Consider the following 18,426-nt stretch of genomic DNA (forward strand, 5'->3'; position numbering starts at 1 on the left):
GGACTGTGGTCATGTAATTTCTTGCTTATTTCCTGCAAAGCTTTTCTCCTCCATCTCTTCACATTATTGAAAACTGCCAACTAGCACCTAAAGCTGTCCAGTTCCTTACTCCATCGATCAACCGAAGGATGAATTGTCTTTTAAGTATTTAAACTACAGTCTTGTTTCACTTTGATAAAAAGCCATTCAGATTTCTCAGACAGAAATGAAAAAGACACAATTGTCAAAATGCATTTTACAACTATTTTAAACCACTTCAAATTTTACTTCCTTAATTAAAAAATACCACCTCACAATGAAACAAGAAACAGCAGCAACAACAGGCTATTATGGCATCTTGTGTCCATGAAGCCTGTCAAGATCATGGCCTCAGCTTCATAACCATCTTACCTAGCATAGTTGCTTGTTTCAAGAACTTGTAGCTGGTTTCAAAAGTCATCTGCTGAAGGGGCGAGGAGCTTGACTGAATGCCAATGCGGTTAAATGGCTTGTATGATCCGTCAAAACACATGTAGTCCGCCACAAGGGAAAGGTGTCGAGGGTCCACTTGGATACCTGTGCAAGATCAAGACATGTGATTCCATTCAAAGGAACAGAACACGATCAATGATATGAAGGTTCTTTTGATATTAAAAAATCACCAAGGAAAGGCAGCAGCATGTGACTGCAGTATGGAATTGCACCATTGTATAAGAGAATTATTTTTAGTTACTTAGATTTGACCAATAAATTGGCCTGAGTTCCAACATACTCAAGTCATTGTTTCAATTGCACTTAGACAACATTTCCTGTGAACAGACATGTTTAGATCTCTGCACCACAGGAACTCTGCATTTGCAGAGGAAGAATGACAACAGTGGTCACCTGCAGGTATGCTTATGTGCAGCTACAGCGCCAAAACTAACAAAGCTCCTGAATAGGACTTGCTGAGAAGCTGCTTCAGGGTGCACAGTTATAAGAACCAAAAAAAGGCATAATCTCAGCCCATGCACACATCACTTCAAAGTAGATTTATTGGCAAAATACATCACCATATACTACCCTGAGATTCATTTTCTTGTGGGTATTTACAATAGAACAAATAAATCCATGAAAAACTACCCACAAAGACTTACAATTAGCCAATGTGTAAGAGAAGTCAAACTGCAAATATTGAGAACACAAGTTGCAAAGTCATTAAATGACTTGGATTTGGATACAACATAATTTCCTTAGTAAGAAAGTTATGAACCTTGGGGATCTATGCTTATGAATGTTAAGTTTTTAAAAAATTTTTGTTTCTCAAGATTGAGGTTGATAGGCTTTTGGATACTGAGGGAATTAGGCAGGGAAGTGGATAAGACAGAATAATATGAATGTTGGAGCAGGTTCCAGAGCCGCCAGGGTACTGCTGTCCCTGCTGACAGTCTGGAAAGTGGGATTGCTGAAATGGTTCTTCTTCGACTTCCAGATACACAAACGGGTAAATGGATTCTTTCCAGTACATAAGCTTCAATTAATTCAATTTTGTGAAATCTGAAAAGTTAAACTAGCAATGCTGTACAGGAAATTTCTGGGGACTGGTGCTTAAATTGGAAGGACCCTCTCGCACTTACCGATAAGGTCCAGACACACTTGATAAGGACAAGCCAGCGAACACTGTGAGGGTCATGTTTTTTGACTTCTCCAGTGTGTTCAACACCATCCGCCCTGCTCTGCTGGGGGAGAAGCTGACAGCGATGCAGGTGGATGCTCTCCTGGTATCATGGATTGTTGATTACCTGACTGGCAGACCACAGTACGTGTGCTTGCAACACTGTGTGTCCGACAGAGTGATCAGCAGCACTGGGGCTCCACAGGGGACTGTCTTGTCTCCCTTTCTCTTCACCGTTTACATCTCGGACTTCAACTACTGCACAGAGTCTTGTCATCTTCAGAAGTTTTCGGATGACTCTGCCATAGTTGGATGCATCAGCAAGGGAGATGAGGCTGAGTACAGGGCTACAGTAGGAAACTTTGTCACATGGTGTGAGCAGAATTATCTGCAGTTTAATGTGAAAAAGACTAAGGAGCTGGTGGTAGACCTGAGGAGAGCTAAGGTACCGGTGACCCCTGTTTCCATCCAGCGGGTCAGTGTGGACATGTTGGAGGATTACAAATACCCAGGGATACGAATTAACAATAAACTGGACTGGTCAAAGAACACTGAGGCTGTCTACAAGAAGGGTCAGAGCCGTCTCTATTTCCTGAGGAGACTGAGGTCCTTTAACATCTGCCAGACGATGCTGAGGATATTCTACGAGTCTGTGGTGGCCAGTGCTATCACGTTTGCTGTGGTGTGCTGGGGCAGCAGGCTGAGGGTAGCAGACACCAACAGAATCAACAAACTCATTTGTAAGGCCAGTGATGTTGTGGGGATGGAACTGGACTCTCTCACGGTGGTGTGTGAAAAGAGGATGCTGTCTAAGTTGCATGCCATCTTGGTCAATGTCTCCCATCCACTACATAATGTACTGGGTGGGCACAGGAGTACATTCAGCCAGAGACTCATTCCACCGAGATGCAGCACAGAGCGTCATAGGAAGTCATTTCTGCCTGTGGCCATCAAACTTTACAACTCCTCCCTTGAAGGGTCAGACACCCTGAGCCAATAGCTGGTCCTGGACTTATTTCATAATGTACTGGCATAATTTACATATTACTATTTAACTATTTATGGTTCTATTACTATTTATTATTTATGGTGCAACTGTAACGAAAACCAATTTCTCCCGGGATCAATAAAGTATGACTATGGCTATATGACTGTGACTATGATTATACTACAGGGAAAGTGTGAGGCTCCCCCGTCACAACTCCTGGGTCACCGGTTCATCAGTGGGGATGTACTTGTGTGTCAGGATGTTGGGGGGGTGGGGGGAGGTTAGCAGATGTAGTCCTCAACAGAAACGCTAGACCCCACAAAGTCTCAAAACAACAGGTGAAACACAGGCATGGAAACCTCCTTCTGCTTTACTAACTACTGTCTTCACACAGCTGATGAATCACTGCTCCTTCGGGTTGAACAAACGCGGCACGATGGTTAGCGGTCAGCACAACGCTTTACAGTCCTAGCAATAGAGGTTCAATTCCCGCCACGGTCTGTAAAGTTTGCACCTTCCCTCTTTGACTACGTGGGTTTCCTCCAGGTACTCTGGATTCCTCCCACGTACATGGTGATTGTATGTTCTAGTACCAATTGTTTGGTGACAGTAAAGTATAAAGTACATTCCAAAAGTGTTACTAAGTTGTGGGCTGATATGTTGGGGGACACTTGTAGGCTGCCCCCAGAACACAATTGAACTATGTTGGACATTGACACAAACAATACATTTTTCACTATGTTTCTATGTACATGCGACAAACAAAGCTATATTGTAACACTTTAAAGATGCACTGAAATCTACAAGAACATACACTGGGTGGGGGTGGGGGGGGTTTCAGTGTCCATCGGCAAGAGTGACTTAGTTGCATCATCACCAATTGCATCAGCCAAGTCATTTACCATGTACACAGGCACTTTGTCCCAAATGATAGTCCCATTTGTCTGCGTTTGACCCATCTCATTCTAAACCTGTCCAACTGTCTTTATTTTTGCTTCTGAAGCTGCCTCAGCCTCCTTCCTCTGGTTGCTCAATGCATATACTGACCAGCCTCTAGGTAAAAATTTGCTCCTATTAAATCACTCCCCTTTATTTTAAAACTATGCCTTATACTTCTTAACTTCCTAGGAAAAAGTCTATGTGTATTCACCCTTATGCACCTTTATAAAATCACACCTCATTTTCCTATGCTCCTGGCCTCCCCAACCTCTCTCTAAAACTCAGTCCCTTGGTCCAACAAAGTCCTCATAAATCTCCTCCGCGTTCTTTCCACCTTAATGAGACCTTTCTGATAGCAGGATGACCAAAATCGAACACTATGCCGAATTGGAGTTAGAGTTGGTCTATTATTGTCACATGTACCAAGATACAGTGAAAAGCTTGTCTTGCACATTATTTATACAGATCAGATCACTACAGAGTGCTTTGAGATAAAACAAATGAAACAATAATAATGCAGAATAAAGTGAAACATCTACAGAGAACATTCAGATGTCCTAATAAAGGACCCGAAATGTCAGCTGCTTATTCCTCACCATAGATGCTGCCTGACCTGCTGAGTTCCCCCTGCATTTTATGTGTGCGTTATTTTGGATTTCCAGCACCTACAGAATATCTTGTGTTTAAAGAAAGTGCAGAGCAGGTGAAAAAAAAAGGTACCAGATCATAAGGAGGTAGAGTGTGAGGTCAGCAGTCCACCTTACTGCGCTAGGGAACCATTTAATAGTCTTATTACAGCAGGATAAAAGCTGTCCTTGTCTCTGGGGACAAATGCTTTCAGGTGTTTATATCTTCTGCCCAATGGAAGAGGGGACAAGAGAGGGCAAAGAGCAAAGCTGGTAAGAGTAGGGAACCCTGGGTGGTGAGGAATATTGAAGTTCTGGTCAGGAAAATGTAGGCATGGATTAGGTATAGGCAGCTGATGTCAATTAAGTTCCTGGATAAGTATAGGGCATGCTGGAGTATACTCAAAAGGAAATCAGAAGGGCAGTGTTTGTCTGTCTCTGTCGTGTATAGATTATGGAATCATGAATCCATTTGTGTATTCAACTGTGTATCTTTCCATTTACTATGAATGCCTTCAAGAAAATGAAATCACAGGATAGTAAATGGTAACATATATGTACTTTGATAATAAATTTTCTTTGAACAGTAGGAGAATTAGAAGGATTTTATAGAAGTGTAAGGGGGTTTCGACTTTTATGTTACTGCGGAGGCTAATTAAAATGGTGTCTTTGTTATGCTAATGTGGGGAATGCGGCTTTGTTGTGTTAAATGCTGAGAAAGTTTGCGCTAGCAGCTTGTTTTGGTTTAGAGGGTGATAAGAGGGTGCTATTAACCAATTGGGATAATTGTTATGGTTTTGGTGTATTTGAAGATACTGTATGCGCGGGGTTTTGGGGCAGAAGGCGGGAGAGCGAGACAGAGGATGGATGATGTGCTATGATGTCTGCTAACGGGGTCGGACCCCGAGGAGGGCGTTCGGCGAGGAGACGGAGACGGACTTGTGTGGAGCGTCTGGTCGACCACCGTTGTTGGTCTCAGGCGGCCGGTCGAGGTGGTCCGAGGGGTCACAGGGTGAAGAAGAAGGTCCTTGAGCTCCAACGGTTTTGGGCACAAAGAGATTGAACTTTGATAAGTGTGGCACCTTTTATTTTCCTTTTATATTTTATTCTCTCTTAATTATATAGTTCCAGTAATATCTATAAACTGTAAATCATTTAATTGCATCTGGTGTATTGTCTGTTATTTGGGCGGGGTGGGGTACATCACACAGCATCCACACAAACTAATTATCCAGTTTGGCGGGGCCGAGGCTATTTCCCTAGACGACAGCGAGCCGAGCGACCCTGAGGGTGGCCAGGGGTGCTACAGAAGTATATAAATTCATGAGGGACTTCAATAGGGTCAATTCACAGTCTTTTCCCAGGATTGGGGAAGTCAAGAACTAGGTCTAAGGTGAGAAGGGAGAGATTTAATAGAAAGTTCAGGGATAAGCTTTTCACCCCGAGAGGTTTCAGTATATGGAACAAGTTGCCAGAGGAAATGGTTGAGGCAGGCATATTACAAGCATTTAAAAAAGGTACTTGGTCAGGTACGCGGATAGGAAAGATTTAAGAGGATATGGTACAAACATGGGCAAACAAGGCTAGCTTAGACAGGAATCTCGGTTGGCAAAGGCCGCTTGTGTCGAAGTGCGAATCTGTTTGACTCTATGACTGAAATAAATTAATAGTTAGGAAGTGGACTGAGAAATGCATACATTATGGGTTAGCAGCGAGCTTGTTCAATGGCAGTGAGTTAAATGATCTAATCTTAGCAGTCAGAGAGCAATCATACAACTGTCTTCCAAGTTAATTTTCACCAATGATCACTCTGGTAAACAGCATAGTGAATGACTTGTGAAAAACGGTGGATGTAGATACTACTGCATTACATCAGGAAGACAGCACCAACGAACAACGCAACCAAAGGCGACGTCCTTCAGACAGTTCATGAACCTACTTCTTTTGCTACTACTGTACTTCTTTCAAATATGATACTGCTACTATTGGAACCTGTGATTTACATTTTGGTGGTGTGTTTTTGAGCCGACTGAGAGATCTGACGCTTTGCTGACTCCAAGGGTGTTCAATGAGGTTTGAAGCAGTGTGTGCACAGCTTGGAGGCCAAGAGGGACGGGGCACGAGCCCATGAATGACCCCATCTGTCACCGATCTCACCAATTAAAGCACCAAGCAAGACTGAAATCAACGAGGACGAGAGCACTGTCTGCTTGCATGTGACCAGTCTCCCTCTCTCCTGGTGAGATCGGCAACAAACGGAGTTGATCATGGGCTCACTGCTGGAGGAAGATGTCCATGTTTGACCAGTGTGTCTCTCTCTCTCCCCCTATCAGTTGAAGCTGCCGGAGGGTGGTGCCTGATCCTTGGGTCTTGGGCAAGGTTTAACTGATGCAGTTTGTGGACTGAACTCTGTAGTCCATGTTATGATGTGTTTCTGGTTTCTCCTTTTTCTTCCCTTGCCATTTTGTGCCATTGTGATTGGGGTGGACTGGCTCTGCAGCCTGCACGCAACAAACGACATTAAATTGAAATGAACTGAACACTCCTAGATTGTTTCCATGAGTCTATGGTTTGAAGTTTGAGACTTCCTTTTACCGTGCCCATGGTCTGTTCTTTATCAAATTACGGTATTGCTTTGCACTGTTGTAACTATATGTTATAATTATGTGGTCTTTGTCAGTTTTAGTCTTGGTCTGTCTTGTGTTTCTGTGATATCATACTGGAGGAACATTGTATCATTTCTTACTGCATACATTACTAAATGACAATAAATGAGGACTGAGTGTCCTCATAATTTAATCTAAAAAAAGTTTTACATTCTTTGTTTTTCACACATTCGCAAGATTTGTTCTTTTTTTTGCATGTTTGGTGTTTGAGTTGAATGGGTTCCATGATGCTTCTATGTTTCATGACTGTGGGAAGACAAATCTCAAGTCTGTATACAGTATATGTACTTTTTTTAATAAAGGTACTTTGAACTTTTTGAACTTTATCTATTTAATTAAAAGTATTATTGTGCAATAATTAACCCCATTAAAAGCTACACTTCAACAGATAGTTGAGCAGAAGCAAAAGAAGGTGGCAATTAACTCTGACAACTGTAGCTTGCGCACATATCATCCAGCGTGGAACTGCTCGATACAGCTTTAGTGAGTCTCAACCCAGATTATAGAATGTAACATTAACCTTTTTATAGTCTCCCTAGAGAAGACCGGAAACAGCAAAAGAAATTTTCCAGTGACAGAGAATGATTTTAATTGCCCATTGCCATCCAGGCATCCTGATATAGAGTATACAAGTGGAGACTGCACATGTCTGGGCTCGTAAAAGGATTCCTTACCCCGTTAGTTAATTATGATGACTGCACAGTGGATAAACTATCTCATTGGTAGTGGCACAGCAGTAGATTAATGACAGACTGAGTTCAATTGCACATAGAACTTGAGAAATATAAATTCGGCTAATAATCTAGAATTTGCAAAGAAAATTTCTCAGTAATGAAGAACTGAAGTCTATTAATTTGTAATAAAAACCCATCTGGTTCACTAATGGTGTTTATGGAGGATACCTTTCTCTGATCTAGCAATTATATTACTCCCATGTGAGTAATGATTCTTTTGAACTAGCTACCAAACCAGGGCAATTAAAGGATTCGATTTATTTGTTACACATACATTGAAACATAAGAATGCGAAATGCATTGTTTGTGCCAAACAACCAACACAGTCAAAGGATGTGCCGGGCAGCACACAAGTGTTGCCATTATTCTGGCTCCAACCTAGCATGCCCACAACGTACTAACCCATACCTATTTGGACTGTGGGAGGAAACTGGAGCTCCCAGAGGGAGAATGTACAAACTCCTTACAGACAGAAGGAGGAATTGAAACCTATTCACTGGTGCTGTAAGGCAATAAGGCAACCTCAATACTACTGTGCCGTACTGATTCAGCGGTAGATTTATCTAATAGGGATAGGTTACTAAAATTGTTGGCCTTGTTAGTTCTTCCTGAATCCTAAAAAATATCCACACATACAATTAAAATTTAGGGCATAACACATAGGAGCAGAATGAGGCCATTCAGCCCACTGGGCCTCCTCAGCCATTTCATCAGGGCTGATCCATTTCCCTTTCAATGCCATTCTGTAAGACCATAATTTGTTTGGGCAAGATGAGATAGGGCCCCTGGTAACTGCAGAGCCACAGCTTTGGCAAAAAGCAGAAAGTCAAAACCAAGTTTCAAAAAAGTTACCGTAAACAGCAAAGACATCTTTGATTTCTTTTTCTATGACTCTGAGAGCAGCCTCGATACCATAAGTACTGGCCATAGCGTGGATATCATTTGAATACAAGCGGCTCAGATCCAAGACCTAAAGCACAGGAAACAAAGCAAATCAGAGCCAGTAAGTACAGAATCCCAACTTGAGAACTACATTTTAAAAAAAATCACATTAACTAATTGTATTTTGCTCTTATTTATACAAGATTTTTCAGCAAAATCAGAAACGCTGTGGCACGACAAAGGAGTAAGACCATAAGACATAGGAGCAGAATTAGGCCATTTGGCCCATTGAGTCTGCTCCGCCATTCAATCATGGCTGATCCTTTTTTTCCTGTCTCCTCTGTTGTGGGGTGGATGAAATCACCGGAGGGATAGAGTTACTGGTAGATACAAAGCAGCTTCTTTATTCAAATTCGACACAACAAGGTACAGCAGCCATCATATGGACGGAGATGCTTTCAGTAGAAAGGTCTGCTAGCCCAATGTGGGCTCAATATTTATATGCTAAACACAAAGGGCAATCGCTATTTACCATGTTATAGACAATGCGTAGACAATGCTTCCCTTTGAAGCTACATACAAAAAAATCACACCTTCTGACCTCATCCTTTCCTCCGGACGCCAACATGTCTGGGTTGGTACTCACAGCCTTTAGGAGTGCAAGTCAAATCCACAATACATTTATTTGGTATTTTACGTGCTAACATAGAGGAAAATTAATATTTATAAAGTATAGATAATACTGTCTTCAAAACTACAGCTTTTAGGAAATGCATTGTTGTGAATTCAGTCCACAGTACTTTGTCAAACAGAAGACTGGTGGCCAGAGTCATTTAAGTGTAAGTGAATCATCTACCCAAAAACTCACTCTAACATCCTCCTCAACCCCAGTTCCCGGCCTTCTCCCCGTAACCTTTGATGTCATGTCCAATCAAGAACATACCAATCTCTGCCTTAAATACACCCAATGACCTGGCTTCCACAGCTGCCTGTGGTAATAAATCCCACAAATTCACCACACTCTTGCTACAGGAATTTCTCTGCATCTGTTTTGAATGGACACCCCTCTATCCTGAAGTTGTTCGCTCTTGTCGTCAATTCTCCCAACATGGGAAACATCCTTTCCACATCTGCTGTCTAGGCCTTTCAATATTCGAAAGGTTTCAATGAGATCCCCCCACATCCTTCTAAATTTCAGTGAGTACAGACCCAGGGCCATCAAATGTTCCTTGTATGATGACCCTTTCATTCCTGGAATCATCCTTGTGAACCTCCTCTGGACCCTCTCCAATGCCAGCACATCTTTTCTAATATGAGGGGCCCAAAACTGTTCACAATACTCAAGGTGAGGCCTCACCAGTGCCTTATAAAGCCTCAGCATCACATCCCTGCTCTTGTATTCTGTAACAGTAACTTTTTCAGTGACTGAACTGTCCAATGGCTCATGTTTAATCCTGATCTCCAGTGTGATTTGTGTAGAATTTGCATTTTCTTCCTGTGACCACCTAGATTTCACCAGGTGCTCTGGTTTGCTCCCACATCCCAAAGGCACGTGGATTGGTCAGTTAATTGTCCACTGTGGGTTGCCCCTACTGTGAAGGTAAGCTGTAGAATCGGTGAGTAGTTTATGGGAATGTGGGGAGAACACAAAGAGATCATAAGATCAAAGTGGAGTAAAACTATGATTCAAGATTAAAGTTTGAAACGTACAGTAAAATACATAGTTTGCGTTGACCAGAGGGTGTGTTGGTGGCAGCTGGTATTCTGGTGCCAACATAGCATGCCAACAATTCTCGACACATTAATGCAGAACACAATAAAACACAACAACAGCTCTGTTCCTCCCTCCCACCCACACACATACAGTCCTCTAACCACAAGAAAGGTGATCTTCTGCCTCCAACGTATTCAGACATACAGACATTAGTGCTCCTCTGTTGAATTCTGAAACGTTCCCGATTCTTAGCCCCAGTGTGCTGTTATCAGCCTTTTCTTTGATCTACAGTTCAGCAAACTTTGGTAGTACTGGACGAGCACATTTTCCAGTCCAATGGATATTACTCCTTTTACCATCCCAACACATATTTCAATTCTTTTATAAAAAGATGTTGCATAATAACAAATTTTCCATTGAACCCAAAATGTACGAAGGATTTAGAGGGAAAACAGGGCCCCTGCCCAGGGAATATGGCTGGGCAAGTTTGAATGGAGGTCTTAGTAAATTTTAGGGGAGCATGGGGAACGGGGTCCTGGTGTGTTTAAAGGAGCACTGAAACAGCACCTGATGATGGAGGCTGAACAATCAGGATTTTCAAGCAATTGAACAGCAGATTATTGGAGTTTTATTGTAATGAGTACTTGGTGTTTGGCAGAGCTTTGTAGAGCCTGTTTTTGTGCATTCTGGTTATTTTATCACCTCAACACATTGAGGAGGTATAAGGAAAGAACAATAACAGAACAATAAAGTGTTATAGTTACAGCCGAAGTCTAATGCAGGCAGACAACAAGGTGCAAGGCCATAATGAGGAGATTACAAGTCCATCTGATTATACTAGGCATCTGTTAAATAGTTTCCATAGTTCTTTAAAATTTATGTGTAACTAGCCTCCAGTCCCAGCAAAATACCATTTGATATAGTTTCCTTCACAAGCTGCTTCTTATATTTAAAGAGTTTACTCAGCAGATGGCCAGTGATGCCTGTACCATTGACTGCTTGTTGTGAGCTCAGACATCCACTCTCCCGGCATTTGGCTCACTGACAGAGCTGTCAATGGAGACTCCGATATATAAAAAAGATTGGCTTTATTTGTCACATGTACATACAGTGAAATGAGTCGTTGCGCCAATGACCAACACAGTCCAAGGATGAGCTGCGGGAAGCTGCAAGTGTCGCCATGCTTTTGGCACCAACGTGGCACGTCCACATCTTACTAACCTACTAACCTGTACATTGTTGGTCAGCATGGACTCGATGGGCTGAACGGCCTGTTTATATGCTGTATCTCTCTCTTAAAAGACCAATGTATCAGTCATTTGAGAGTGAATATGGTAGGCATATTGGTGATTACAGAATTATACAGCATCAAAACAGGTCCTCCAACCAAAATCATCCATGCTGAGCATGTTTCCCATCTGCCTGCATTTGGGCTGTAGCCCCTAAACCTTTTTCATCCATGTACTTATCAAGATAGCTTTTAAACATTGCTAACGTGCCTGCCTCAACCACTATTTCTGGCAGCTCATTCCAAATAAACTTTATCCTTTACATGAAGAAACTGTCCCTGATGTCCCTTTTAAATCTCTTGCCAATGATCTTATATTTGTTTATAGCATTACTCCCTGAATAAAAGACCCAGTACTTTCACCCTGTCTATGGCCCGCATGACCTTATATACTTCTTGCATGTCACCTCTCAGTGCCCCATATTCCAAGAAATATAAGCCTAGTTTATATAACTTCCCCTTGTGACTCAGTTGAGGTTATGAAGGTTGTTCAGGTTCCCACATTTGGCCTGATAACTCAGGCAAGTAAATCTGTAATGCTTTTACTGATGGACTTGGAGAAATAAAGTGCCTAACAGAAGACTTCTGTTGAGCCAGGTGACTATTTATAGTCCAAACTCACTTCTCTGTTCTAATTAAATTCAGGGACAGAGTAAGCTGCTGGGGAAACAAAAATCAAGAAACACTCCATCGAAGTGTGGGGTAAGCCTCCTAATGGAGGTTTATTAATTTTAATAATAAATATCAGCCGACATAAACAACTAGATTAGATTAGATTATGAGGACACTCAGTCCTCGTTTATTGTCATTTAGAAATGCATGCATGCGTTAAGAAATGATACAGAGTGATATCACAAAAAAACAAGACAAACCAAAGACTAACACTGACAAGACCACATAATTACCACATATAGTTACAGCAGTGCAAAGCGATACCATAATTTGATAAAGAGCAGACCATGGGAACGGTAAAAAAAAGTCTCAAAGTTCCGATCGACTCCTGATAGTCCCCAATAGCAGGCGGCAGAAGGGAGAAACTCTCTCTGCCATAAACCTCCAGGCACCGACAACTGTCGATGCATTGGAAGCACCCAACCACAGCTGACTCTGAGTCCGTCCGAAAACTTCGAGCCTCCGACCAGCCCTTCGACACCAAGCACCGAGCACCATCTCTGCCGAGCACTTCGACCCCGCCCCGGCTGCCGAGCAACAAGCAAAGCCGAGCACTCGGGGCCTTCCCCTCCGGAGATTCTGGATCACACAGTAACAGCGGCAGCGAAAAAGGCATTTCAGAAGTTTCTCCAGATGTTCCTCCGTTCTCTCACATCCGTCTCCATCAAATCAGGATTGTGCACGGCATCCTACTTGACAGATTACAGATATCGTTCACCGGAGTGGCCGCGCAAGCTGCGTCGTGCCGCCATCTTCCCCTCCTTTTAAGTAATTTTTAAACAAAAACAGAAAATCCAGGAGATGTTCTGATAATAGATCAGCGGCCTGAAACATCTATTCTGTTTCCCTTTCACAGTTACTGTCTGGTGTGCTGAAGTGAGTGCGGAAGAGACTCGCCAGAATGTGGCCTGGGATAAATCATTTTGGAAACGAGCAGAGATTTGAGAAGCTACATCTGTTTTCCACGGAGTGGAGGAAGTTAAGAACATTGAACATTAACAGCACAGTAGAGGCCCTTTGATCCACGATGTTGTGCCTACCTTTTAACCTATGCCAAGATCAATCTAACTCTTCTTCTCACGAAGCCCTCCATTTTTCTTTCATCCATGTGCTTATCTCCCTTAAATGTCCGTAACATATCTGCCTCCACCACCACCCTTGGTAGTGCGTCTTACATACCTACCATCCTCCGTGTAAAACACCTACTTCTGACGCCCTTCTGTACTATTCTCCGAATACCTTAAAGTTGTCACCCCTCGCCCACCTTCACTCCAGAGAGAAAAGCCCCACTCGCTCAAATTATCCTCATAAGACATGCTTTCCAATCCAGGCATCATCCTGGTAAACCTCCCCTGCACTCTCTGCAAAGCTTCGACATTTCTTCTATAATGCCGTGACCAGAACTGAAAGCAATCAGCAATATGTTCTAACTAGAGCTTTTTGGAGCTGCAACATTACCTTGTAGCTATTGAACTCAAACCTAAGAAATGAAGGCTAACACACGATAGGCCTTGTCCAGCCTATCAAGTTGTGTTGTAACTCTGGGGGATCTATGGACATGAATCCTACTGTTCCTCCACACTGTTAAGAAATTTACCATTTACCCTGTATTCTATCTTCACGTTTGACCTTCCAAAGTGCATCACTTCTTTTCCAGACTGAACTCCATAAAATATGTTGCTTGTGTCAATGACCAACACAATCCAAGGATGTGCTGGGGGCTTCCCAGACATGTCGCATGCTTCCAGCACTAACAAGGCATGCCCACAACTTACCAACTAACACATACATCATTGGAACATGGGAGGAAACCAGAGCACCTGGACGAATCCCAGGTGGAGAATGTACAAACACCTCACAGACAGCAGTGGGAATTGAACCCAGGTTGCTCATAATGTAGATTTAAACTAACCATAGCCACTCAAGAGGGGGCATGATTGAGGTATATAAATCATGAGGGGTTTAGAAAGGGAAGACTGCAGAAATCTCTTCTTCTTTGGAGGTGAGTAAAACTAGAGGACGTAGATTTTGGGTAAGGGGAAAGGCATTTAGAGAGGCACAGAGAGGGTCCTTTTAAGTTACTCCAAGATCAACCTAACCCTTCCCTCCTACATAGCCGTCAAATTTTCTATCACCCATGTGCCTAAGAGTTTCTTAAATGCCCCTAATGTATAATGCAATTCTCGACTTTCAATTAATTTTATTTGCTTAGGTTTTTCTCCAGAGCTCTGGCTGAGAGTACAAAGGCCAAACAGTATGTTATTGCTTTTCTTTACCTTCTGGTTTGCGGTGCTTCATTAACAGCTGGTTTAAGAACACCATTTAAGTACCCCAATGTGTCACCTTGCCTTCCAGGTTTCACAGTACCTGTTTTACTCATTCATTGTCACTGGTTCTATCCCCACTAGCATCAAGACTACATCTTCACCACAAATGGAGGGTCAATTCAAGAAACAGCGCTCTACCACCTCTTCAAGAGCAATTGGAGATTGGCAATTGCCTCTGGTTTTGCCAAAGGCAGCCATGTCCTATAAGTAGGACTTAACCATTTCATGTAGGCCAATGAACAGCAGTGCTCCACTTTCTTTCCTGAGGAACTGAACACAATACTTGGAGTACTGTGCTCAGATCTGGTCGGCTCATTATGGGGACGATGTGGAAGATTTAAAGAGGATCAGAGATTTACCAAGATGCTGCCTGAATTATGGAGCATGCCTTATGAGGAGAACAGTACTGTTCAAAAATCTTAGCTACAGACAGTATATAGAGCTAGGGTGCCTAAAATAGGGAAGTGGTTTGGAAAAAGAAGTAAGAGTACTTACAAGGGACCCTAACGTTACGGTTTTTTGGAGGAAAGTATGGGGTGGATGTCAAAGGAAGTGGTGGGTGGGAGGAATGTGCTGTCAGGATGGTGGAGGCAGATGCATAAGGGTCATTTAAGAGACTCTCAGATAAGCACATGGAAGAAAGAGAAATGGAGGAAAGAGTTAAATTGATCTTGGAGTAGGTTTAAATGTCCGAACAACATTGTGGGCCAAAGAGCTGTAAGGTTCCATGTAAATGTAGAAGGTCTTAGTGAAACTTCACCTGGACTGTTGTGCACAGTTTTGGTCTGCCTACCTGAGAAAGGATACAATTTGTCATGGTGGGAGTGAAGCAAATATTCACCTGACTGGTTCCAAGGAGAGCAAACTAAGCCTGGTATTCTCTAGAATTTGAAAGAATGAGAGAGGGCCTGTACTGTGCTGTGCTGTTCTATGTCCTATAAATGCCAGGGAAAGAGTTAACATTTTAAGCAAATGCAGAATCCAATCTAGGTTGTTTATCTCTTTACAGACCACAAATAAATCCTGGAAAGGTAAACAAAACAACACAGCTCTGGAAAACAATGCCAGAATTACAGGAGAGGTAAGGCTCACGGAAAAGTATGCAGGGACTATGGGAAGAATCAGGTGCAAAGTTCAACCACAAGAATACTACTCTTGTATGTGGTAACATTTTGAAACAGCCATCTCAACCCCTTCATTGCATAGTATACATTAAATCTTTAATTCAAAATTTAAAGTAAATTTATTATCAAAATACATACATGTCACCATATACCACCCTGAGATTCATTTCTGTTACCACAGTTGTGATGGGCTGAATTTCCACCTGTACTGTGCGATTCAATGATTCTAAGCTTTTGTCTAATTCTCCTTTTAAATGATTTTTTTTCCCTTGGTCTTATAACTCTTTTGAGTGTGGGGGGGGGGCTCTTTTCTCTTTTTACCTTTTTAACACTTAGTTGAGTAGAGCTACTGATGTTTCAATCCCTATGGTAAGTCGGCACTCTCAATGTTGGCAGTGGGCTTGGAGTGGTGACAAGGAGGGAGAGTAGGTACGTCATCGGGGTCATCAGGTGAGCACTCTCCTTCTTTGACGTTTCATTGATAAGCCCACGATGTCTCCAGAGGGCTCAACGGTGCTACCTGACGTCCCAGATACACCCCCCTCAGTTCCATACCCTCCTGTCTTCAACTTGCAGCCCAGTTGTTGTCTTTCCTTTTAATCCAAATCCCATTGCTGCTTTCTTCTGCTGTGTTCGTTGAGCAAGCTATCCATTTCTAATTTTGAATGGAAAAAGGGTAGAATGAAGTCACCTTTCCCTCTCTGGGGTTGGTGGAGGGAGATGAAATACAGCTTTGATTATGGATGTAACAAGATCCTTACCATAGCCAGATGACTGTGAAGCTGAGAAATAACACTACCAGTGAGGAAATGGGTATCTCCTGCATGCTGGGGCTATCTGGTAAAGTAGCTTGGAATTACATCAGGTGTTAACCATTACTTTCTGAGCAGCGGCTGAAGCTACAACAAGATCACAGGATCCAGTTCTGAAGAGGATTTTGAGGAAGTGCAAAGTAGATCTAGTTGAACAACGCTCACATAAAGTAGTGCAGTTGTCAGGAACCGCTGAATAGAAAAGGCTGGAAATATTAAAATGTTGAGTTATGATGAGAGGTCATCAATTTCTATACACACAGTGGCCGCCCTATTAAGTACACCTGCTTGCTAATGCAAATATCCAATCTGCCAATCGGGTGGCAGCAACTCAATGCATAATAGCATGCAGAAATGACTACGGAATTCAGTTGCTGTTCAGACCAAACGTCAGAATGGGGAAGAAATGTCATTTAAGTGACTTTGACTATGGAATGATTGTTGGTGCCAGACAGGGTAGTTTGAGTATCTCAGAAATGGCTGATCTGAGATTTTCACGCACAACAGTCCCTACACCTCACAGAGAAAGGCGCAAGAAACGAAAGGCACCCAGTGAACGGCAGTTCTGTGCAGGGCCGGATTAAGCTAGTGCATATTATAAAGGGGTCCTAAATTTTAAAAATGCACTTAAGTATTAAAACATAAATTATTTACTTGCATAGTAAAGTAATTCAATTTTTTCATTTGCTATACAGCCAGATAATACGACAAATGTCTGACACTTCAGTAATAGTATTACTTACATGTAGGTATCAATTTCAAATGTCAAAAGTAACAAAACTACACCTTAAAAGTCAGATTTTCTAGATTTAGCATGAGCAAATTTGTTGATGATACTGGAAATGTCTATTTCACACAGAAGTTCATATACAATGCTCATTAGAGTGAGACTGTGCTATCTGTTTTGACCCGTGGTGCTCCTTAGTTCATTTTTAATCCTTTTCAGTTTTGAAAATGAGCGTTCTCCACTGCTGTTGATAACCATGAGTGACAAACGGATGCGTAAGGCATTTTCTACATTTGGAAAACATGACTCCAAAGAATTGTCAGTTATCAAACGGTACAACTGTAACTCTACAAGGTCTTGTTTGGCGCCAATATGAGAAGCAAGATCAGTTTTCAACAGTTCAATAAACTGCACAAATTCTTCATCAAGACTTTCTTCCAGATCTTCCGGATATGTTTTAATAAGATTTGATGACCTCTTTACGATCTCTTCAGGTGTAAACGACTGTAACTGCTGAAGGAATCCAAAAACACCATCCACCTTTAGATAAGCTTTCTGCCTTTTTGACAGGACAGAAAGCAAGCTGTCAATATTGGCAAGAAATGTTCGGCTTTTAAACTTCTGAGAAGGCATTTAAGATTCAACAAGTGGATCAAGAGTGCTGGAACCACTGAAATCATCATACACGCGATTTTGCTTGTGTTTTCTTCGAGTTTGCTGTTGATAACCTTCACACCTAGTCAGAGGCTTGGCTTTTTGCTCAATGTCTGAAAAAGTAGACCACATAGCTTGAATATATCCACGCAAGGATTCATAGAGTGCACAAGCTGTGTTCAAGTCTTGGCCAGAAGATTGCAAAGAAGCACTGGTCATTTGAAAACGCTGTAATACATGATCCCACAATATGACCATTATTCCTGTTTCCAACTTCATCGTGATTGAAAGTAGTCCACGAGCCTGTTGTCGATAATCTGCCTTCTGATCATTGTTATTTGAAATGTCATCCAAGACTTGTCTTATTTCAGAAAAGCTGTGTAAAAGTGCTTTTGTTGCATCTGCATGAGCTGACCACCTGGTATCTGACATTCTTTTCACAATGGGCAAATGAGCACCACCATCAGATAATGCAGCAGAAAGGAGATCCCACCGATAAGTAGAAGCAGAAAAAAATGTGTACAGGCTTTCTACAAATTGAAATAAAATTAATGCTTCTTGACAACATTCAGCAGCACATTGTCCAACCAAGTTTAGCTGCTCTACCTGACTCTGCTTTGGACACTTTTAACTTGCATTG

The 18,426-nt window shown here is 42.1% G+C and overlaps 1 protein-coding gene across 2 annotated transcripts in view; it reads right to left on the minus strand.

The window, feature by feature from the left end:
• Positions 1 to 18,426, minus strand: part of polr1a (RNA polymerase I subunit A) — a 167,385-nt gene that overhangs the window by 4,703 nt on the left and 144,256 nt on the right. For both annotated transcript variants that reach the window (XM_072256641.1, XM_072256642.1), the window contains 2 exons: positions 8,439 to 8,556; positions 391 to 555 (listed from right to left, as the gene is read on the minus strand). In XM_072256641.1, coding sequence (XP_072112742.1) covers positions 391 to 555; positions 8,439 to 8,556 — 283 coding nt within the window. The remainder of the gene's footprint in view (positions 1 to 390; positions 556 to 8,438; positions 8,557 to 18,426) is intronic.

This window comes from Mobula birostris, chromosome 4 (genome assembly GCF_030028105.1).
Source record: "Mobula birostris isolate sMobBir1 chromosome 4, sMobBir1.hap1, whole genome shotgun sequence".
Classification (NCBI taxonomy): domain Eukaryota; kingdom Metazoa; phylum Chordata; class Chondrichthyes; order Myliobatiformes; family Myliobatidae; genus Mobula; species Mobula birostris.